This window comes from Perognathus longimembris, chromosome 3 (genome assembly GCF_023159225.1).
Source record: "Perognathus longimembris pacificus isolate PPM17 chromosome 3, ASM2315922v1, whole genome shotgun sequence".
Classification (NCBI taxonomy): Eukaryota; Metazoa; Chordata; class Mammalia; order Rodentia; family Heteromyidae; genus Perognathus; species Perognathus longimembris.
This window is the reverse complement of record NC_063163.1, coordinates 96,109,888-96,133,931: the sequence shown is the minus strand read 5'-3', so window position 1 is coordinate 96,133,931 and position 24,044 is coordinate 96,109,888. Positions and strand designations below refer to the sequence as shown.

Below are 24,044 nucleotides of genomic sequence, written 5' to 3'. Positions count from 1 at the left end.
TCTGGCCGGATCGGACCAGGCCAGCCTGGGCCGCCACGCCCTCCAGCCCGCGCCCACGACAGGTTGCGGGCCGCCATGCCCGTGGCCGCCTGCAGGGGCCGCCGCCTCTTCAGGAATGCGCCGCCTTTGTCTGGGGCCGCGCGGTGCGGGAGCGCCGGGTGACTGAGCGCCTCCTGCGGTCCGGCCCGGGCGTCCCGGCCGGCCGCGACGCCCAGGCCCCGCGGGCGGGCTCGCCCTCCAGCCTCCGCCCGGCCCCGGCCGGCGCCCAGGTGAGCGCCCCGCCCGCCGCGAGGCCCCGCCCCGGCCCGCCCCGGCCCCGCCCCGCCCCGGCCGCGGGGAGCTCGGGCGGATTCCTCGCGCGTCAAACCACATGATCCCATAAAACATTCATCCGCTCCCGGCCCGCGCCGCGAGCGCCCCGCCAGTCCGCGCCGCCGCCCTCGCCCCGCGCGCCCGCGGCCCGCCAGCCCAGCCCCAGCCCGGCGGAGCGGAGCGCAGCGCAGCGCAGCGGAGCGCGCCGAGCCTCGTCCCGCGGCCGGGCCGGGACCGGGCCGGAGCGGCGGCGCCTGGATGCGGACCCGGCCGCGGGGAGACGGGCGCCCGCCCCGACGCGACTTTCGGTCCCCGACGCGCCCCGCCCGACCCCTAAGATGAAGAGGGCGTCCGCCGGAGGTGAGTGTCCGCGCTGCACCCGAGCCGGGCTGCAAGCGGGGTCACCGTGCGGGGACTCCGCGGCCCTCTCCGGGGGGGTGCGGGACACGTCCCGGGCTGCCGGCGCCGAGGGAAGGGTCGCCGGCCGCCGGGAGGGGCCACCGCAGTGCCGCGCCGGGCTCGGGCCGCCGGCGCCCCGGCCCCGGGAGGGCGGAGCCGGCGGCGGCAGAAAAAGTTGCCGCTTTCCGGGGAAAGTTGACGGCGACAGCGGGGCCGAGGGCGGCGGGTCGGGGGGGTCCCAGAGGTTAGAGCAGGTCCGGGGTGGGAGCGGCCAGTTGGAAGGGCGGGGTCGGGCCTCGGAGCGCCCCAGCCGCGAAAGGGTTAACGAACGGGGTTTGCAGAAACGTGGGTACCGAGCGGAGGTGGAGGGATCTCGTCCACCCCGCGGTCTCGGCTCACAGCCTTCCATTTCCCGGGGGTCAGGCCCAAGAGGGACGAACGGGGGCGTCGGCAGCAGTAGAGGGCGTGGGGGACAGGGCAGCCCCAAGTGCAGCCCCCATAGGGCGGGTGTTGAGAACAGGCAGCCAAGCTTACCTGTATCTGCAACCTGAGGGTCCCTGCGGGGCTCAGTTAAAAGGAGGGAGGGGTGTTGGGGTCGGGGTTCGCAGCACCCTCTTCTTGGCCTTCCTGTGGGACCCTTCCCCGCCCCCACAGTGCGAAGTCCCCGCAGGGAAGACAAGGGAAGGTGTTCTTCATGTGGGCTGGGCATGCCCCGCCTGGAGAATCTGGGGTGGGTACATGGCCCGTCCTGGGTGCCCACCCAGCTGCCCTGATGCTGTCCACCGTGCTGCAGGCTGCACACACGTTTCCTTGCACGTGCACGTGTCTACGTGGGCTGCACACTTGCACACCTCGCATGCATAGGCATGCCAAAGCTGCCCCAGTGTGCATATGCACGAACACGACGGGTGCACACACCGACTCTGAGCGTGCACATCCGTGTCCTCACCCCCACTGCACGCCCACATCCATACATGCATGCACGCACGCAGCATGCCTGCTGTGATCTCCATGCTTGGCACATGCCCGGGCCCCTTTGGTGGGACCCACTCCCACTCCCGCAGGCTCATGTTTTGGGGGAGAAGGCTGTCTATGGGCAGTCTGGACCCACAGACAGAAGGAATCTTGGACCCTACTTCCCTCTGGGTGTCCTGGGAGTGTTCCTTTCACAGCCCAGTGTGTGTGTGTGTGTGTGTGAGTGTGTGTGTGCGCACTCACGTGTATGACACCATATGGGTGTGCACATGTGTCTATGTGCATGCCTGTGTGCCTGTGAGCACACCCGCATGTGTCATTTGCCTCTGGGTGTGGATGGCCCCCCTATGCGCCCAGAAGGCTTGTGTCCGCATTCTGCTCAAATCTGGAACAGAAGCCCTGGGAATGTATTTTGGGGGCTTGTTTAATGCTCTCCCACTCCCAGCAGCTGTAAGGTCCAGTCTCCCAACAGCTCCTCCATCCACCAGTGCAATGGTGGCCAGTGGTAGGCTGAGATCCCCCTGGGCCAAGAAAACCCACTTCAGAATTTGAGGTCAGCATCATGACAAGCGGGTCAGATCCCGGGCACACTTAGCTCCTGCTTTAGCTCCACCAGCTAGGACAGGCAACAACCTAACATTACCTTCAGGGGGTCCTGCCTTCAGCACCTCTATTTGTGATGGGGTCCATCTGGTGAAGGGTCCTGTGGTGATCACTTGCCTTGGGGTGTTGTGTAGGGTGCTACGGCTGGCACCAAGAGGCAGGGAAGGTTGTTGGTAACCCACTCACATGGCAGAGAGGACCCAGAGCTGGGACTCAGAGGTTATGCCTATCCTCAGCCATAGCCAGTGTCCTCTTTTGTAGAACAGAGAAAGTGCTATTGTGGGTGTAGGGTGTAAAATAAGCTCACTGAGGTGAGCAGTGCGTTTGCCACTCCCATCCCCTTTGTGTATGGGCGGTGGTAGTGGGAGGGAGGAGGGATACTGGGGTTTGAACTCAGGGCCTGGGCTCTATCCCTGAGATCCTTTTACACTCTACCACTTGAGCCCCAGGGCCACTTCCACCTTTTCTTCTGTGATTAATTGGTGATAAGAGACATGGATTTTCTTGCCCAGGCTGGCTATGAACCTTGATCCTCAGATCTCAGCCTCCTGAGTACCCCCTCAGGCCTCAGTATTTCCATCTAGAAAGCAGGTACCAGCTCCTGTCTTACACCAGCCAAAGTGAGGAAGAAGAGTTCCCAGGACGGGGGGGGGGGGGGGGGGTTAGCACTCAGGTGTTGACTGGCAGAGTGAGGGGGGTTGCTCAGGAGCCTGAGTGTGGCATGGCAGGGGAGCAATGGCCTGGATTTGGGATCAGGTTCAGTGTGGAGTCATCACCAGCATGACCTTGGGTGAGAGGTCACTTCCCTGCCCCTCAGTCTTCCTCAGCTGAGCCATGGGCCGCTAATCAAAGATGTTTGGGGGATGAAGCTGATTCCCAGTGTGATTGGCTTGGCTTTTCTAAGGGGTTTTGTTTTTGTTTAGAGACAGAGACTATGTAGCCTGAGCTCCCCTTAAAATTCCTAATCCCTCTGCCTCAGCCTCTCTGAGTGCTAGGATTATAGGTATGAGCCACCATGCCTATTTTCCTCAGGATTTTGACCCCTGTGCTTCTGCCTTCAAAATTCTCCCCAAATACCTCCAGAATTCCCAGTCAGCGGGGTTCCTCTTGGAAGCCCCCACCCTCCTCCCTAGTTGCAGATGGGGGCCCCAAGAGATTATCTTCCCTGAAGGCTACAGGTAAGTGGGGGTGTTGGAGGGAGTGGCAGGCAGGGAGGGAGCGAAGGCACTGAGGGAGGCATTTCCCTTGCCGGGCAGCAGCTGCACTCTGCTCCTCAGTTAGCCAGGGCCCTGAGGAGGCCCTCCCCACACCCGCACACCGCACACAGGGCTAGGCGGGAGCCCTGGACAGTGGGGACCTGGGAGGGAGGAGAGGGCAGGCCCAGGAGAGGTGGGACTTGTGAGGCCATAAGCTAGTCCTGGATTCACACTCCCTCTGCTGCCCATGGGCAGAACAGCCCTCTGGCGCTGCCCTCCTCTTTGTTTCCTGCCTCAGGCTTCAATTCTTGGCCTTGTGACACAGACCGGACATCTATGGCAGCTGATAAGCACCAGAAGGAGCCCAGCTGGCAAGGCTGGGACAGGAGAGGAGGCAAAGGGAACCCTCCTGTGGTCCTGGGCCTGTGGCCCGGAAAGTCTCCCTGGAGCCTCCGTCTGTGCCTCCAGGAAAGGGGTCAGGAGAAGGAAGGGATTAGACAAGTGTGTACCCATAATGGAAGGTATACATCAGCAGATCTCCACACTGGCCCTCTCAGGGTTATAGAAGCTGCTAGCACCTGGCTGTGCCTGGTCAGTGAAGTTCATGTACCCTGCACCCATCCTGGTGAACCCTGACCTGTGACCTCCCCCTCTTCCCAGGTAGAGCTGCCCAACTTCTATTGCCAAACAGAGAGACCAGCCAGCCTGGCTGCCCCTACCTGCTTTCCCAGGCCCCATGTGTGTTCCCAGGGCCCAGCACCCTCTATACCCCTCAGTGTCCCTGCCCTGTGGCTCAGCTGCCCCTACACCCTGGCTAAGATCACCAAGGCCCTCCCTGTGGCCAAATCTCCACTGCTGAGTGTGCTCACCAGGACCCATTCATTCTCAGCCTGCCGACCCTGAGCCAGGCAAGGAAAGGGGAGTGATTCTTGTCTCACTGTTTTCAGGGTTAAATGTGTTAGAGGATAGAGCCCACCAGTGGAAGCCCAGCCAGAGGGGTGGGTGGGCACACAACCTCAGCAACACCCCCCCCCAATCTCCTTGCACCATCCCCTGAGCGTGTGGGCCCCCCCAATGTCCCACTGCACCGGGTATTTTGTATTGCAGTTTCTTCTTTTGTCACTGTATTTTAAACATTTTGCACATTGAGAACTATTCTTGTGCATCATGCTTTACTGGTGTGTGTGGAATCCCTTCCTGAGAACTGCACCATAATTTATTTATCTAAACCTGCCTTGGCCTCTCACACAGCCTGCAGTCATGTAGCGGGAGGGACCCTGGAGATTCGACTCCCCACTCACCCACCTCAGCCGATGTGGGGGAGGGGCCAACACTTGGGCCAACTCCAGGCCCAGGCCTGTTTCCCCGTCTTCCCCCTACCCCCCATTCCCAGCTCCAACATCAGGTGGCAAGGTGGTGAGTTAAATATGCTCCCAGCCATGGGACCAGGATTCAGCTTTGAGGATGGTCATCTTTGCCGGCACTGATTCCGGGCCCTCTCTCTCCTGACCCCGCCTCGCACAGCCTCCATTCTCTCTGTTGTGTGTGTCCTGATTGTCTCCTTTCTCTGCCTTCCCCTGTGGTGGGAGGATGGTGGCTGAGGAGTTGGTGATACTGTCCTTCAGCTAGAGGTGGCCTGTGGACCCTGATGACTCTCTCCAGGGGAGCCAGACCCCAAATCCAAGAAGCAAGGGCTGTTAGCAGACCTTCCAAAGTGGCCTTGGGGTAGACTGAGTAGCCCAAGTGGGCCTGGCAGACAGTGAGCCCCATCCAGCACCTTGGCACATGGAGCTGGGCTGATGGGAGATGTAGAGGTGTCAGGAGCAGCCTGCCCCTTGCGGGGGGGGGGGGGGGCGGTAGGTGGGACGTGCGCTGGAGTCCTTTGGTCAGCACCCTGCCATTCTCAGCGGGCTGTCATGGATCATGCTCTGTGGGAATTGAAGTTTGTGGGTGTCAGACAGGGTTTTGCAGTCAAACTTGGGTCCGGCTGGGTTAAATGGTGCTGACAGAGCTTCTTTCCTGCAGGGCATGGCGGGGCCTTGGTTTCAGGCTAGCAGTGCTGGCTCTGACAAGCAGCTCTATGCAGCCCACATCAAGGCCTGTGTGCTGAGGAACCCATATGAGCAAGTTGTGACTGGGGGGCGGAGGGGCGGGTCACCTGGGGGGGGTAGAGGGGTTCACCAGGATGGGTGGGTGGGCTGTCCCACACAAACCACCACTCACAGGGCACATGGTAGGTAAGAGGGACCACGGTTTCCCCCAACTGTACAAGGCAATGTGCAAATTTAACCTTTGGATTTATGACTCTATTTCTTTGCAGCAAATGTCACGGGAAATGTCAGGCCAAGGCTGAAACTGGGTGAGGGGCCCATGGAGGTAGGGGGGAGGTGGGATTGAGTAGGTTGGAGTGCCTAGAGACTTCAGAAAGGGTGGGGCTCCAGTTCCTTCACTGCCTCCATAGAGCCCTCTCGGATTGCCCCCTGGCTTGGCTGGGTCCCCATCACTGTATCCTCGATTTGTCCCAGCCATTGTGACCTTGTTAAGATGTTGGCTTTGTTCACCCTCCTGCCAGGGCCCAGATGGGGCCAGCTCAGGGACCTGCCAGAAGTTTCCCCCTCCCCCAAGTCTGGGCAGCTATAGGATCAGCTCATGCAGTGCTGGCTTGCTGTGTGACCTTGAGCAGCACTGCCCTTCCCTGGTCACTGGAGGCCTCATCTGTAATCCACGGCTGTTGACTAGAGGCTCAGTGCCTGCATGGGTGGAAAACAGGGTGTCCTCAGTGTGTGAGGTGTAGGGCTCTAGGGGAGATGGGTGGGCTCTGGGGCAGCCTGGGTAGCAATCTGTAGCAGCCGCCGGGCCTGCAGCAGGCTCTGCATACTGTAAGTGCATAGTAAAGAGAGAAGAGCCAGGTAGTGATGATTCACACCTGCTATCTTAGCTACTCAGGAGGCTGGGATCTGGGGATCACAGTTGGAGACCAGCCTGGGCAGGAATGTCTGAGAGACATATCTTCATCAGTTAACCACCAAAAAGCTGGAAGTGGAAGTATAGCTCCAATGGCAGAACAGCAGCCATGAGCAAAAAAAGCTGAAGGACAGCACCCAGGCCCTGGGTTTAGCCCCAGGAACTAGCAGAGGAGGTTAGGGGAAGATTGGAACATGGAAAAGGCAGAAAAGGACATAAGGCCAGCCCCCATGTTTTTGTAGGCCCTGTACCCTTCCTCTGGGCTCATGGCCTGCCACAGGGCTCTGCACTGACTCTCAGGTCTGGGTGGTTGACCAATGAATGATACACATCTCTTGCCATCTACTGGACCTGTGCAGCTAGCAATGGTCTCCAACTCCCTAAGCTGCCCTCCTCCTACCCCAGCAGCTCTGCGTCGCACCTGAAATGTGGTGGAGCTCCACCCCCATATTCACCTTGTCTGATGGAATAACATACAGTACTCTGTACCCAACATCCAAACCCACTGACCTGGACTCTCTATCTGTCCCCGCAGATAAATCCAGTGTCCGAAGTCTGACCCCCTCCCTATCTTTCCTCACTTTTCTCCCTCCCTTTAGGCCTGCCTCAGATCTGCCCCTTCCCAGGCCATGGCCACCAGCCCTGACATCTTGTCTTTCTTTCTTTCTTTCTTTTTTTTGCCAGTCGTGGGGCTTGAGCTCAGGGCTTGAGCACTGTCCCTGGCTTCTTTTTGCTCAAGGCTAGTACTCTGCCACTTGAGCCACAGTGCCACTTCTGGCTGTTTTCTATATATGTGGTGCTGAGGAATCGAACCCAGGGCTTCATGTATATGAGGCAAGCACTCTTGCCACTAGGCCATATCCCCAGCCCTTGTCTTTCTTTCTTTTTTTCTTTTTTTTCTTTTTTTTTTTTGCCAGTCCTGGGCTTTGAACTCAGGGCTTGAGCACTGTCCCCTAGCTACTTTTTGCTCAAGGCTAGCACTCTGCCACTTGAGCCACAGTGCCACTTCTGGCCATTTTCTGTATATGTGGTGCTGGGGAATCGAACCCAGGGCTTCATGTATATGAGGCAAGCACTCTTGCCACTAGGCTATATTCCCAGCACCAGACATCTTGTCTTTCATCCAAGACCTGGGCCAGCCTGAACTCTGCCATAGCCATCCCTAGGCACCACTCTTGCACCTTTTCCCTCCCTCAGGGCCTAGGCTAGAAGGTCTCTCGTGGGGAACCCTTTGCTCCAGCCCCAGCTCCCCATCTCATGTTCCTCAGACATCCCAGACCTGGCATGAGGGTGCAGCAAACTATGAGTAATGGTGGCCACACCAGCATGGCCCTGTAGAGGGGGGAGGCAGCCAGGCCCCTGGTCACAACACCAACCATTTGCACCAGTGTGAGCAAGGCATGGTTGCCTGCCTGCTCCTAGGCCTGCTGGGGGCCCTGGGGGCTGGCTAGCAGGTGCAGCTTAGTTGGTCAAGACAGCTACAAATGAAGGCTCCAGAGCCAGCAGGCAGCAGCTCCTGCCGAGCCTCCCTGTTGGCACGTGGATGGTCTAACAGTGAGGAAGTGTTGCCCACAGAGCTGGGCCTGTGCTAGGCGATGGACTCAGGCACATTGGCCAACTCCTGATCATTCAACGCCAAGGGCCCCTTCCCACCCTGGCCAAACCACTTCTATACCACCTGCCCCAAACACAGGAACTGGATGTGGAAACTGAGGTTGCTGGTGGGTCTCTGGGGCCCTTGATGGGAAGTGAGGGCCTCTACCACCCAGCACTTCCCCAGACTTTCAGTTCCCTAGGGAGATCCCTAGGTAGAACCTCGGTAGGCCGGGATTGGGGACAGAACCGTGTGGCTCTGCTGAGATCCTCAGAGTAGGAACTCTGCTGAGACAGGAGGACACAGAGGAGGGAATTCTGTCTGGGGCTGTCCCTCCCCTATCAGTCCTTCCCTGAGGTCTTTGCTAGCCACCCACGGGGGCATTGGTTTATTGCTTCTGGGAGCCCAGGGATCAGAGGGGATGAGGGATGGGGATGTCCATGCTCCAGGCAGATCCAGCTGCTGAGGAGTCCTGAGGACTGGCTGGGGTTTGGGTTAGGGAAACGGAGGCCCAGTTTGGGTTTCTGGGGAAGAGCCTGTCCGAGGGAACTTGCGGCTGCCTAGAAGGATGCGTGAGACCCTCTGCCTTTGTCACTCCTCTCACTTGGAGCCAGTTTGCAGTGCTATGGACATGGCTTCCTGTGCCTGGTCCTTGAAGGGGTATGGGCATTGGAAGGCTGGGCCACCTGCCCCCCCCCCAAGTTTGGTTTCTTCCTTATAAGCACCTTACACCTGTGAAACTGGGGCTAGAAGCAGAATTCCATGGAAAGGCCAGTTGACAGGAAATGGAGTAGCTGCTCCCCCAGGCCTGGCTGGCCACTGGGGAAGGCAGTGGCCAGACCAAGGTCACACAGGACCCACTGCTCCTCCCTCTCTAGGCCCCACTTGCCTCCATGCTGCATTTGACAGAAACCCGGGGAGTCATCTCCCCCTTCCTAGAGCCTGGCCAAGTGTCTCCCATGTGTTTTCAACTCCCCCACTTCCCTTGTCTGCCCTAGTTGAGGCTTCTCAGTTCTTCTGGGATCCATCCAGCCCCCTCATCCTCAGAGAACACTGAGCTGGTGGTCCCTGCCCCCCATTACTCCTTGGGGCCTCTGAAGGTTGAAGCTTTAGCAGTGCTTGCTATTTCTGGTGTCCCCCTGATGGTCAGGAGTGTCCCCTGACCCACTCGGAGGGGCTTTGAGAGCCGTGGCCATGGATGTGGATTGACAGGGAGCACCCTCAGCGTTCCCCGGGGCCCCTTCAGCCCTCGGCAGGGCTGATAGGAACCAGGAAGCCCACCCAGTGAAGAGGCCTGGGCCTCGGTGGACTCTCCCAGTGCCTCAGGAGAGGCCCCAGTGGTCACTGACTTCTCCCTCCTTTCAGTTCCAAACCAACCCTGTGCTAGGCAGCAGGGACCCTGAGTTCTTTGTAATAAACTGTCGCCAAAGTATTCTAGGTTTCAAGAGATACTCTCCCCCCAAATCCACAAGGTCCTCAGAACAAAGAAGTGCTAGTATAGCTGCTCATAGGAGTGTAGTGAGGACCCTGAGACCTGTCCTCCCACCTGCGGTCCCCAACAGCTCATCAAAGAGAAGCTGGAGCTGCTGGCCAAAGGGCAGGGCGTGCTGGGTGCTGGACTTCCCAGAAAAGAAGACCTCTTGCTCCACAGGAAGCACAGGGGTGCCCAGGGGGGCCAGGCTGCCCCTGGACAGGGAGAAGGTGAGGGGGTGGGGAAGGAGCTCACCCTCGCTGGCCCCAGCAGGAAGCCCGACACATCTCCGTGTGCTTCGCAGCCTGACACGTGGCCCTTGCACACTGGGCCGTGTCCAGGCTGTCTTTTATCTCCCTGCCTCGGCCCCAATTTATGTCAGGCAGAGGCTGACACGGGGACAGGTGTGACAAGTGTCTGGCTTCCTGTTCGAAAATTGGCAAAAGAAAAACTCTCCCCATAAAGATATTCCATCTACATACCTCGTGGATGTCACCAGGAGGACCCGTCACAGCCAAGACAGATGGTGGCCCTAATGGATTCCATTCTTCACCTGCCGCTGGAGCCGCCAGCCTGGCCCCTGCCCCAGGGGGCCGGAGGCAGGTGGGTGGCAATGGGTGTCAGTTCCTCTTGGGAGTCCTCTCTAGCACTAGGGCCTGCCCCCATTCTCTTCCTGCCCACAGGGACTTCATCACAGCTGGAGATGCCAACCCCTCCTCCTTCCTGGCTGTGGGATAATGCGCTCAGGACCTCTCAGCCTTGGCACACAGGAAGAACATCTCTTCCAGGAAGCCACCCAGGCCACCCCACATGAGACTGCCATCACTGTGTCCCCTGTAGGTAGTCAGGTCTAGGAGATGGCATGCCCAGAGAGCCTGGGGAGGCATGACCATCTTTACTGCAGCCTCCAGCTCTCTCAGCTGGGGCATGGTGGAGACCTGCTTTTGCCTGGCATTTACCTCAACCTAGCTTGAGTGTCTAGCTGTCTAGCCCACCACTATCCAAGTATGCTATGGGTGGGGCTCCCATGGTGTCCCTGTTGGGTCTGAGGACACACTCCCAGGTTGAGGCCAAGGGATAAAGAAGGAATTGGAAGGATCTAGATCCCTTAGGAGTGGTCGGGGGTGGTGCTCAGAAGAGCCCCTGGTGAACCTGGGAATAGGGCAGCCTTCCTGGGAGTGAGCTGACTGACCCCAAGCCTGCAGGGCAGCAAGCTAACTCCTTAGAGCCCAGTGCATGGTGTCAGTGGGGGCCCGTCCAGCTTGCACTTGGGACCTGGGCTTTCTCTGCTATAGGGTAAGGATGATAGTTGCTCCTATGGACAGGAAGAGTAGTTCCCCAGGAAAAGGCCCTGGCATAAGGGGCCTATCCGGAGCTGATGAGATAGCAAGGAACCTTACAGCACAAGATTGGTGACTGACCACCCCCTTGCACCTTATCTGGCATCAGTGCATGAGACCAAATGGAATGTGCAAAATACACTTTTCATTTTACCAGTTTATGAGTGAAAACCTGGGAAAATACATCAAAACTTGTTTTTTGTTTGTTTGTTTGTTTTAATTTTTGTTTTGTTTTGTTGCCAGTCCTGGGGCTTGAACTCAGAGCCTGGGCTCTGTTCCTAAGCTTCTTTTTTGCTCAAGGCTAACACTCTACCACTTGAGCCACAGCGCCATTTCTGGCTTTTTCTATTGATGTGGTACTGAGGAATCAAACCCAGGGCTTTGTGCATGCAAGGTGAGCACTCTACCACTAAGCCACATTCCCAGCCCCTACACCAAAGTTTTAAGAAAGTAGTTCTATTCCAGCTGCTGGTGGCTCTTCCTGCCTATAATCCTAGCAAGTCAAGAGGCTGAGATCTGAGGATCAAGGTTCAAGGCCAGCCCAGACAGGAAAGTTCATACATGAGATTCATCTTCAATTAACTACCAAAAAGCCAGAAGTGGAGCTGTGGCTCAAGTGGTAGAGCACCATCCTTGAGCAAAAAATGCTAAAGGACAATACCCAGACCCTTAGTCCCAACACTGGTCAAAAAAAAAAAGAATAGCGAGAGAGAACAATAGTTGTATTAGTCAACTCAAGTGGCCACAGCAAAATATAAACTGGGTGTCTTAAACAGCAGCAATTTATCGTCTCACAATTGTAAGTGTAAGATCAAGGTGCCAATCTACGTAGGATTTGGGTAAAGACCCTCTTCCTGGCCTGCCCATGGCCATCTTTCAGCATCCTGATTTTCAGGGTTGGAAGAGTAATCTCTCCAAGATTTCTCCTTCTAGGCCACTAATCCCATCATGGGGCCCCACCCTCATGACTGATCATCTCCCATAGGCCCCATCTTCAAATATCACACTGAAGGCAAGAATGCTATACATCTGTAATCTAAGTACTCTGGAGATTGAAGTGAGATCATGAGCTTGAAGTCAACTTGGACTACACACAAAGAGACTTTGTCTCAAAGAAAAAAATAAGACATATACTGTCACATTACTTTTGAAGTGGACACAGATACTTAGGAATGGCAGAAGTGAAGCTTCTCTAAGAACCCAACCTTAGCACTGAGTGGTCTCTCCACAGACAGGGTCAGAGCCCTCCCAGAACCAAACATTCTTAGGGAATGCCATCTCCACAACCACACTCCCGCCATTTGTCTCTACTGGGACACATTTATTGCATTCATGGGACAAACATTTGTAGTGTACCTACTGTGTACTGTTTACCTTGCCAGGGAGCCTCTGTTTGGTCTACAACCTGGGAACAGATGGCATAAGCAAGCCACACAGAGAAGAGACCTGTTAAATTGGACCAGCCAAAGAATAGCATACAGTGGGTACCCGCCAGTGGATGGAAGGAGTGGGGTGGTATGAGGGAGACGCTGGGATCTAGTCCATAGATAAGGAAGCCAAGCCTGAGAGGCACTCACTGTGCCTGAGCTGGGCCATGCTGCTGGGCTTTGGGCTGACCCTTTCATTGGCCTGCAGCAGCCACAGTGAGGCAGCAGGAGGCTGCTCTCGAGCAGGTGGGCAGGGTCTTGCCCTTGAGGCCTGGCCTGGCAGGGAAGTGTCTGGCTTGGCTGCCTGGTGGGTTGCAGAAATGTAAATATGCACTGGGCAGAGGTCTACAGGACTGCCAGGGGCACCAGCCTAGGGCTCTAGTGTTGGGCTGGGAAGAAGAGGAAGAGAATAGAAGCAAGATGTTTAAGACAAGTACTAGGAAAAAAGCAAGTTGTGTATGTGTTGGTACCAGGGCTTGAACTCAGGGTCTCATGCTCTCATTTAACTGCTTTCACTCAAGACTTGTGCTCCACCACTTGGTCTATACAAACCACTTCTGTCTTTCTCCTGGTTAGTTGGAAATAAGAGTCTCACAGCTATCTGCCTGGGCTGGATTGGAACTGCAGCCCTCTGACTTCAACGTTCTTTTGTTTTCTTTGCTGTTCCTGGAGTTTGAATTCAGGGCCTGGGCACTGCCCCTGAGCCTCTATGTGCTCGAGGCTAGTGCTCTACCACTTGAGCTACAGTGCCATTTCCAGCCTTTTCTGTTTATGTGGTACTGAGGAATCAAACTCAGGGCTTTGTACTTGCTAGGCAAGCACTCTACCACTAAGCCACATTCCCAGCTATAGATCTCAACCTTCTAAGTAGCTAGGATTACATCCACCAACACCTAGTTACTCCCCTCCCCCCATCATAGCTCTGCTTCCTACAAATATTTTATGAATGAGATCCATGGGAGGGGGGCAGCTGGACACTGTATGTGTCCTCTGTGGGGTAAAAAGGTCATGCTGCCCAGGTCCTCAGGGGTCACTTGGAAGAGATGAAAGCAGCTAGACCTAGGGGTGGCCATTGACTCCTGCTGGCCCTGCTATGGTCACTGATGTCTGTGATGGTCTCCAGTGGGCCTTGGGCTTGAGGGGATCCTCTTTCAGCCTGGTCTTAACTCAGCTCCAGGGGAGTCTGTGCCTTGAGCCAGTAGGGTAGATCAGGCCATCTTGGGAGCTGCAGATGGGTAACCCCTCCTATGCAAACCCTCACCCCAGTGGTGATAAGGAGATGAGGCTGGAGGTACCTGACCTCCCCAGCTCCACAGCCCAGGACAGCCCACCCTTTCCTGCTGCCTTTGGGAGTCCCGCGTGAGCCTCAGGATGCAGCCGAAATACACTGACCTCCTTTTCCAGAAGGCAACGGCGCCTGAGCTCCCACCCGAGCAGGTGAGAAGCCACCAACGATTTCCATCCCAAATTGATTTCAAATAAGCAGGAGTTATCACATACAATCATATAGGAATAATTTATCACTCGTTAATAAAAGAGCAATTACTTATTCACATTGCCCCTGCCTGCGCGCCATGGGCTCAGTAGCAGGGACTCATCAGGGGTGCTCACAGAGGCGGACAGAAGCCTGTTTGTGCCCAGCCAAGTTCAGGGCTGAGGCCCAAGGTTTGCAGACCTGACTTCAAAGCAAAGGGGCCCTGCCGGGTTGTCAGTGCCCCTCCCCCGCCATCCTGTGATGGAGGCTCAAAAGTCCATGGGGGGCTGGGGATATAGCCTAGTGGCAAGAGTGCCTGCCTCGGATACACGAGGCCCTAGGTTCGATTCCCCAGCACCACCACATATACAGAAAACGGCCAGAAGCGGCGCTGTGGCTCAAGAGGCAGAGTGCTAGCCTTGAGCGGGAAGAAGCCAGGGACAGTGCTCAGGCCCTGAGTTCAAGGCCCAGGACTGGCCAAAAAAAAAAAAAAAAAGTCCATGAACAACAACGGGGAGGTGGTTGGTGCCTGTAACAGTGAGGGGACAGGAACAAGCGCAGGTGTGGAGGGAACAAGGATGGGGCTTTGCCAGGGTATTAGGGAATGGGCCAGATAGAGGTGGAGGGGCATCAAGGCTGGTGGAATTGCCTGGTTATCTGCAGAAGGCCTGAGCACAGCATTGCAATTTTAGACCAAAAGCTTGTCCTTTCAAGTATTGGGATTGCAGAAGCAATCCAGAGTGTCCTTGGAGACCCAGATGTATTCTCTGCCACCCTTAGCAGAATGAGTCCTGGGTGGTTCCCCGCAAGACTCCTAGGCTTTACATGTTCCAGAGTTCTCCCAGCTCCGCTTTCTTCTCCTGTATCTCAGGGATAACTATTTCTAATTCACATTTATCTTTACCTTGGAAGATACTTTCTCACTTAAAAATTCTGTATTTCTAAGATTTCAATTACATACAAAGATGCAGTTTAGAAAGATTGTTAGCCCTGATTAATGGCTCATTCCTGTAATCCTAGCTACTCAGGAAGCTGAGCTCTGAGGATCATGTTTCCAAGCCAGCCAGGGTAGAAAATCTATGAAACTCTTATCCCCCAATCAACCATCAACAAGCTGGAAGTGGAGCTGTGGCTCAAGTGGTAATAGCCTTGAGCAAAAAATGCTCAGGGATAGTACCTAGGCCCTGAGTGCAAGCCCTAGGACTGACACACACAAACACACACACAATCATTTTGTTCTCAATATTCTGCACAAGGTTAAAACCTGTTTTCAAATCTTGGAGGTAGTCTATAGAATCAGTTGGCTGTATTTCTGCCTCAATCTTCCCTGTAGGCAGATGGCTGTTCTTCAGTTTCCTGGCTTTGTTAAAATTATCTTCATCTTTCAAAGCTCCTATTGTAGCCCCTCTTGCATGTGTCCTTTTGTTTCTTCAGGAGTTTATAGTTGATCAGTTTTTGTGAAGAGTCTGTCATTTTCCTAGGCCTTTGTCCTGTTACTTCATTACTCCTCTTTAACCACCATTAGGATTGCATCCATCTTTCATGGAATGTACATCCATTTCGATGGATGTACATCCTTGTTTTGGCCAAAGCACAATCCCAACTACCTCTAAGGAAGGCATGGTCTTTGGAAGTCATCCTGAATCCTCCCACATTTGCAAGTTTATTCAACCTGGATAGTCTGGGTCCAGAACTCCATACTAAAAATTCTATCCCCTCAAAGTTTTGAAGCTGTTTCAGTTTCGCTGTCCTCTGGCATACAATGTGCTCTGAAATCCAGTTCCACCTTGCATTGTTCATTATCAGATTTTCTTCTCAGCGCTTCAAGCTTCTCTTGATCTCTAGGGACTTGAGATAGTGCTGCAAATGCCCAGTGACTGACCAGGTTCTTGGCTCTGGGAAATTTCTCTGGTATTATTTCTTTACTAACTTTTTCCCCCCAGTCCTGGGGCTTGAACTCAGGGCTTGGGCACTGTCTCTGAGTTTCTTTTACTCAGGGCTAGCACTCTACCACTTGAGCCACAGCACCACTTCTGGCTTTTTCTGTTTATGTGGTACTGAGGAATCGAACCCAGGGCTTCGTGCATGCTAGGCAAGCACTCTACCACTAAACCACATCCCCAGCCCCTGTTAGCTTTTTTTAAATCCTATATTTTCCCTGTTGTCTCTTTGTGGAACTACCTGAAGACCAATGTTTGACCTGTATTTGTCTATTGAATCTCATTCATTTTTTTTCTCTTTCTCTTTTTGTTTTTCTTCTGGAAGATTTCTTTGACCTTGTTTTCCAACTCTTCTATTGATTTTTTTTTAATTTTAGCAATTCTATTTTTAATTTCTAGACACTCTTGCTATCTGATGGCTCCTTGGTCATAGCACCCTGTTCTTGTTTTAAACCCCCTTCTATCCCTAGGAGGACACTAATTAGATTTTTCTGCTAATTTCTGACTATTCTACACACTGTCTCTGTTTCCTCAAAAGTCATCTTCCACACAGATATCTTTTCTAGATGCTTAGTGGTTACTGGATTTCTGGTTGCTTTTTCATGATACTGCGACTTAAACTCCGGGCCTTGTATTTGTCTCACAGGTACTCTGCCACTTGAGCCGCACCCGCAGCCCTTTTTTGTTTTGTGGGGGGCGGGGGGTGGAACAGGGGCCTGAACTCAGGCACTGTTCCTTAGTGTTCCTTAGCTTTCGTGCCCAAGACTAGGTAGGGCTCTACCACTTGAGCCACAGCTCCACTTCTGGCTTTTTTGGTGGTTAGAGATAAGAGTCTCATGAACTTTCCTGCCTGAGCTGACTTTGAACTGCAATCCTCAGATAACAGACTTTTAAATAGCTAGGATAATAGGCAGGAACCACCAGTGCTCAGCTTTCATTATTTAAAAAAGAATCTCATGTTTATGCCCTGGCCAGCCTGGACCACAATAATTGGGATGACAGACACATGTCACCTCACCCAGCTTTATTGGTTGAAATGGGGCCATACAAACTTGTTGTTTGGAAAGGCCTTGGACCACAATTCACTCCGCCTCTGGAGTAGCTAGGATTACAGGCATGAGCCATCAAACCCTGCTTTTGGTCACTTTCATAAAGGAAGCCAATTGAAGCTCTGTTGAGATGAGGCTTGTCAACCGTCAGGTTGCAGGACATGAGGCAGAAGCTGCCCTTGCTAGCCCCAGATGCCAATGGTAAGGACCCGTTCTTGTGGTATTTCTCGAGGGGAGTAGCCCATCTCCTGCACCCTAGCCCCTACAGGATGTGTTCCATGTCAGTCCTCTTGAGAGGGAGATGTACACGTGTATTTAATGCAGATTACTATGTGTAACATGGAGCTGGGAGGCAGAAGAGAAGGACCAGCTGAATTGTGTGGAAAGCAGCCTTGACTTGATGCTGAGGGTGGATATGGCTCTGACAGAGGTGAGGCAGGTTTCACCAGGCTGCAGGCCTATCTGCAAGTCTTCATTCTCTGCCAAGATTGAGATCTTTGAGGTGGTAGGGAAGCAGCTCCAGGCATGTTTGCAGCTCATCCCAGCTCCTGCTGTGCCTTCCTCCAGCCCAGATACAGCAGGGCTCTGGCTTGCTGGATCTACTGCACAATGCAGGGGCAGCTGTCAGGCTGTGATGGCCTTGAGGCAACTGCAACAGTCCTTCAGGCTTCAACATGAGGCCTCTAAGCTGTAACTCAGCTCTTCCCTTGAGATGAGGCTGACCCAGGTCAGACCTGGTCTTGGGTGCCAGGCCCCAGGCTAACCTCTGTGAGGCAGGATGTTACACACAGAGCCCAGGCCTGGGCTGGGGGAATCATTGAGGTTTCCAGGCTAGAGGTATTGCTGCAGTCCTGGGAAGGTAAGTGCTGGCCACTGTGATGCTCACATTGAAGGTTTGATGACAGGCTGAGAGGACCCTAGCAGCTTCTCTGGGTCCTCAGAGAGGGTGTAGATCCCACCTGTGGGCTCCATAGTGCTCAAGATCTGCTCTGATCACCTTGGATGAAGTTATGTGTCCTGTCCCCTGACCTCATTGGTGCCCTACGGAGGATCTTGGTGTGTCTCAGGGCCTTTACCTGAGGAGTTGGAGGTGATTGTCATGCCCCTCACTGTGCAATGAGAGGATGAGCCATAGGGCTATTATGAAACCATCAGGAACAACCAATACTCTCACAATGGACTGCCGCCCTAGGGAGGCCAAGGACAACCTTATTTCCCTATCTTTCTCCCCTTCCCTGCCCCCACTCTGCTACTGAGCCCCATGTAAGACTGGAGTTATGGTGGACTGACAGGGCCTCCCCAGGAGACAGATACTCATCAAAGAAGCCCCTGTGTGTCCTAAGGCTCCAATTCTAGAATGTAACATTCTTTGGCTGATCTTGCCCAAAGATGTCTGGTGTTCACAAAGCTTTGGCCCTCCGGTCTTCATTTCCCTATCCTTGAGTGATGCTGATTTCCCTCCTTGTGGGCTCCAGGTCTTCCCCCAGCTGCCCTCAATCTAAGTGCTCTGCTCACAGCTCATGTGCTAAGATGATAATGGTGGCAGTGATGGTGATATTGAATATGATAGGTGATTGATAGTGGTGATGGTGGTGATGGTGATTGCTATAGATTGGGTCTTGAATGTCCTCCAAAGACTAGTGTGTTAAAGGCTTGGGCCCTATCCCATGGCACTGTTAGGAATGTCAGAATTTTGGAAAGTGGGAACTAGTAGAGGAAGTTAGGCCATTGAGGGTGTGCCCTTGAAGGGGCTATGGGATGCTAGCCCCGCCCCTTTCTCGCTCCTTGTTTCCTGGCTGCCATGAAGTGAGCAGCTTCCTCCACTGTGAATTCTCATCATGAGTTCTGCCTTGCCACAGGCCCAAAGGCAATACGGCCAAATGACTCCAATCTGAAACCCCTGAAACCATGAGCCAAAATAAGCCTTTCCTTCTTGGAAGCAAATTATCTCACATATTTTGACAGAGTGACAGAAAGATGACTAACGGTGATAAGGATAATGATGGTGACTGAGGAATGACAGTGGTGATGGTGGTGATGATGACAGTGTTGATGACGGGGGAGGGGGTGATGATGGTGATGGTAGTGGTAGTGATGATGATGGTGTTGATGGGGGTGGTAGAAGTGATGGAGATGATGATGACAAGAATGGTGGTGATAATGGTGATGGTGATGATAGAGGCAATGATGGTGGTGGTAGTAGTTATGATAAGGACAAAAGGTGTCTTGGAGCCTCCTTCCCCTGGTGATCCTGGCCAGTGGTCTGCAGAAGCAGCTGGTCTGAGGTCACTGAAGCTGGTTCAGGACAGCCCTTTTGTCCTTTCCTGGACTGAGTTCTCATATCTTTAATATTTCCTTGAACTTAGTTGTGAAGATTATGTCAGGAATAATTGCTTCCTCTCACTTTAGCGAGAGCAGATGCTCTGCCAGGTCCTAGGTCTGCATAGCCCAGGACAGAAACCCTCTACTGCCTACTTGAGGCCCCAAACCACCCCTAGCCCAGCAGCCCAAGCCTCAGGGTTTCTATTGTATATTCCAGTGTTTGGTCCTATCCTGACATCCTAGGAAGTATATCAGTGCTGACCTGTCTGTGTCTCCTCTCTCCAAGTCCTTCCCAGTCCAAGGGCTCATTTGATCTTCATGGATCCTTGAGTCATCATCCTTTCCTCCCAAGTGGAAACTGTGTCGCTTAGCACTTCCTCCCAGCCTCTGGGGACTGTTCATATGCTCTTTGCCATCAAGGTTTATATTTTCTCTCTCTCTCTCTCTCTCTCTCTCTCTCTCTCTCTCTCTCTCTCTCTCTCTCTCTCTCTCTCTCTCTCTCTCTCTCTCCCTCTCTCCCTTCCCCTTTCTCCTTCCCTCCCTTTTCCAGTACTGGAGCTTGAACTCAGATCCTAGATGCTGTCTCTTAGGTTTTTGTTGTTGTTGTTTTTTTACTCAAGGTTGGCATTCTACCACTTAAGCTACATGCCCCCTTCCAGCTTTTTTGCTAGTTAACTGGAGATAATAATCTCATGGACTTTCCTACCCAGGCTGGCCTGAAACCATTACCTTCAGATCTCAGCCTCCTTAGTAGCGAGAATTAACAGGTATAAGCCACCAATACCCAGGTTTTTAGTTTTTTGTGTTTTGTTTTTATTTTTGTTTTTTTAGTTCAGGCTGTTTTCTAACTCATGATCTTCCTGCTTCAGTCTCCCTCTTTGTATTTTTAAGTTGTCTGCTTTTACGCATGTTTGATTTGCAACCTCTTTAAACAAAATAATTGCTTTTCCTTGAACCTACACCAGATTCAGCGTCCAGTATTTCTCCCTTGCACTTCTCCCTCCAGCCCCTTCAAGATGCTGGCCTTGATGAGGGCTTCTTGGCACTCACCGTGCCCCAAGGTGGAAAGCCACTGAGCCTCATCCATCCAATCACAGGGCCTCAGCGGGATGGTAGTGGCTGACCCCTAGTTTCTTTTTCTTTCTTTTTATTTTTGTCTGAGACAGACTCAAACTCACTATCTTATGATTGCTTTCACTCATTGGCTGGCACTCTACCACCTTAGCCACACCTCCAACCCCTCTGATTTCCTTTTCACGAGGCGGAGGTGAAGCAGCCTCTGCTGTGTTGTTTGTGAGGGCAATGATGGCAATACTCACGTGTGGCAGGTGCTCAGTCACAAACCATATCGACAAACTGTTTCTGTAAAGGTCTGATGTTAGATCATTCCCGCGTTGTGGGCCACATGGCGTGTTGTAACAATTCAACTCGGCGGGAGCAGCTGCGGACAATGTGTGAACATATAGGTGTGTCTGTGCTCTCATAACACATTGTTTACTAAAGCAGGGCTAGCCCCTGAGCCAGTCTGCTGACACCAATAGAGCACAAGGTAAGAGGGCCCCTCCATCTCTGACGAGGGCTTTCTTACTGCCTCTCCTGGGCTCGGTGCTCCAGCCTCACCTTAGGGAAGGAGACTCCAGTGGTATCTCAGGCTGAGGAGAGATAGTGTGATACCTCTAGGGTCCCTTGTCCCCTGGAAAGTGCCAGATCTCCTGGCTCTCCCTGCCTATCCCTGGCCAGACATGATTACCACTCCTGCCTGGTCCCTTTGTGTGCTCCAAGATGCCTTGGGCTACTGCTAGTTCCAGAACCACAGCTCAATTACAGAGGCCTCTGGGACGCCAGAGCGGCCTCCTTCCTCTAGGAGGAAGGTGTTCTGGGGCCTGGCAATACTGGCATGGTTTAAGGCCCTGTCCAACTGTATTCTTCCTGACAGACAGCAGAGCCAGGGAGGCAGGATAGGCTGATCCCACAGGGCAAGCAGACAATGGCCTCCAGACCTATGCATGTCTTCATAGTGTAAATCCTACCTGGGCAGAGGCCATCTACCTGCCTGATTGTTCATGTTTTACAATGGGCCTAGGGCCCAAGAACACGTCGGAGCACGTGCCTGCTCATTTCCTCCCACTGCACAGGTTTGCCAGGTTTCCATATCTTCTGCACAGTCCAGGCCAGCAGCCCTCTACTGCCCCTGGCCCACCCCTAGGGTTGGCAGTGCAAGGCACAGGGCTTCTATTGTGTGTTCCCAGTGTGCGATCTCGTTTTGTATACTGTGCTAACGATGCATTCATTGGTGTCCTGCCCCCTACTCTCCTATGGTACTCTTCCCTCCCTTCTGAGATCAGGAGTTTGTGCTCCCATCACATGTTCTCTTAGTGTACACCCCAAGTGTGCAGCCCTGTGAGAGGCTGTTCCTCTCTGCCTCACAGACAATGGTAGGGGTAGAGTGGGGAGGGTTGTGGCTCAGGTTAGGTTGTTAGCCCTTGGAGTGGGTGTGGGGCATAATAGAGCAGGACCCAGGCTCGTGGATCCTGCCAGACTGAATACTCATCCTGGGCAGGCGCATTCAGGACAGGTGAGTGCTAGGTCCCAGGTGGTGGCTCAGAGAATCCGCTTTCCTAAGACCTCCAGAGCAGGGATGTGTGAGCCACTGGCTGAGTTCCTCATTAGTTTCCCTGGGATCCAGAGCTCTGCTGGTCTGATTAAATTAGCTGCAGGACCACAATGAGCTTCCTTGGAGACAGAATTCTCCAGGTAATTAGGCGACGGTGTTGGTTAGCCACCTGAAGCGGGGCGGAGCACCAGCCTTGTGAATGAGAGGATACCGACTAAGTTCCTGGAGCCAGGGCGCCCTGTACTGGCTGGCTGTTTTTGTCCTATGGCTAGGCAAAACTTCAGCCAGACAAGCCTCTAAGTACTCAGCATTATGAGCCCCCAGGACACAGCTCAGGAGGGGTAAGGGGGGGTGGGCATTAGATGGGAGCATATGAGTGGCCTCGTGAGGCCCCAGAGCCCTTGGCAGACAGGTTGATCTTAGCTAAGAATGAATTTTCCACGCCTGGGCACTTGTGCTTCACATCCGTTAATCGCAGCTTCTCAAGGGGCTGAGATTTGAGGATTACAGTTTGAAGCCAGTTTGGGCACAAACAAGACTCTTATCTCCAATCACTAGCAAAGGCAGCAGTGGACAATATGGCTCAAGTGGTAAGAGTGTGAGCCTTAAGCAAAAGTGCCACGTGAATGTGCATGTCCTTGAGTTCAAGCCCCCGTATAGGAGGCACAAAGAAAAAAAGAAAAGATTCTCCAGGCCAGATGCTGGCTGGTGCTAGCTCAAGCCATTGTGGTCCTAACTCTCCCACAGGGCAGGTGCCACCAAGTAGAGCTCCTTCCTCTTGCTAGCCTGACCACAAGGGTCAAGAGCCCAGGTGCTGTGTCTCACCCCGCATCTGTGGCACTTGGCACCGTGCCTGGGCTGGGATCCCCCAGTGAACATGGTGCTGAGGGATGGAGAGAAGGCCAAAGGAGTGAATGGCTCCTGCTTGGGTGTGGCCTTCCTGAATGTACCTTCAGACCGGGTCTCTCCCCCACCAAGCCTTAGTGTCCTGTGGCCAGAGGGGTGGAGAGGTTTCCCTTTGTAGTATAATCCCAACAGCTTTGCCTTAGGCACAGGGTAACCTCAGATAACCTCTGTATACATTGAGACTCAGTTTCCCCACTGCATGTGACCAGACCTGAAGCACATCAGCACATCAGGTACCCTCCCATTGTGGTGAGTGACCTTGCCCATTATCGACCTGGCCTGCCTGCCCAAAGCCAAGATCAATGAGGCACAGGGCCTCCAGGGGCTCAAAGACAGCAGAGGCTGGCAGCCACACTCCCCCTGGGAGACACAAGGTGGGCTGCCTCTCAGGGGAGCCACTGGCATCCCTCCACCTTCAGTCCTCTGGCCCCAGAAGGGTAGAGAAGTGCCATGGGGGAATTGAGCTATCTCTGCACATGTCTGTGTGTCCAAGGGTAGATGGAGGGTGGGCAGTGTGTGTGTGAGAAGTGAGTGAGGATGAGGGGGACAGATGGCCAGTGGGGGGTGGTGAGTCAGTGATGGGGGGCTGGTTGGAATAGGAAGCAGCCACAAGGAGGGGTGCCCTGACCCTCTAAGTGCTAGGATGACACTGGCCCCTCCACCTCCGCCCAGAGCTATTTCTAGTCCCTGTGCTGAGCTGTTCTGCCTCATAACTGTTGTCTGTGCTACGATTGCTTCACGGGGCTGTCATTGGTGTTTGAGAGGCCCCTCTGCAGCCTTCTGACCCTAACCTCTAGGGCAGGGGCCAGCAGCTCAGAGCCTCAAAAGAGGTCCTATGGTTTGGCATGTAGCTCAGTGGCATAGTGTTTGCAAGTACAATGTCCTGGCTTCGATCCCCAGTACCCCCCCCCCCCAAAAAAATACATGTCATGTCCCTTCCCAGCCACAGAGAGCCCTGTGCCCCTCAGCCCCTGCCCAACAGGCTGGCAGCCCAGCCCCCCCCCCAACACCTTTGCAGCCTCTGCCCAGGCCCCACATGTGGCCATCTCTCATGTGCCCAACACCCCCAGAGTCCTCTCCAGGCGGCACTGGCTCCTTTCCCCCACTCCCAGCCACCTTTCTTCCCCGGCAAGTCTCAAGGTGTGAGGGAGGCCAGGCTTCACCACTCACTGCCTCAGTTTCCTGCTCTGCAAAAGGGGTTGATATTGATAAGGAAACTAACTCTTACGTCACATTGACACATTTTCTTATGCCCAGCCATAGCTTGTCAATCCCCCTCCTCGACAGTCCATGGGGTGGGATATTTCTGTTTGTGGGGGACGCACGGAGATTGAGCGTGCTGGGAAGATAGAGAGAGCAGAGAGCCCAGGAAAGACACTAAAGAAAGCAATTTGGCTCAGCTGCTCCGGCTCCTCAGGCTGCTGAGGTGGGCTGCTGACCTCAGCAGCCGCCCGCCTG

At 54.1% G+C, this 24,044-nt stretch overlaps 1 protein-coding gene across 1 annotated transcript in view; it reads left to right on the top strand.

Annotated features, from left to right (window-relative positions):
* Nucleotides 1-485: 485 nt before the first annotated feature.
* Rtn4r (reticulon 4 receptor) overlaps nucleotides 486-24,044 on the top strand; it is a 29,203-nt gene continuing 5,644 nt past the window's right edge. The window contains exon 1 of the mRNA XM_048343509.1: nucleotides 486-672. Coding sequence (XP_048199466.1) covers nucleotides 651-672 — 22 coding nt within the window. The 5' untranslated portion in view covers nucleotides 486-650. The remainder of the gene's footprint in view (nucleotides 673-24,044) is intronic.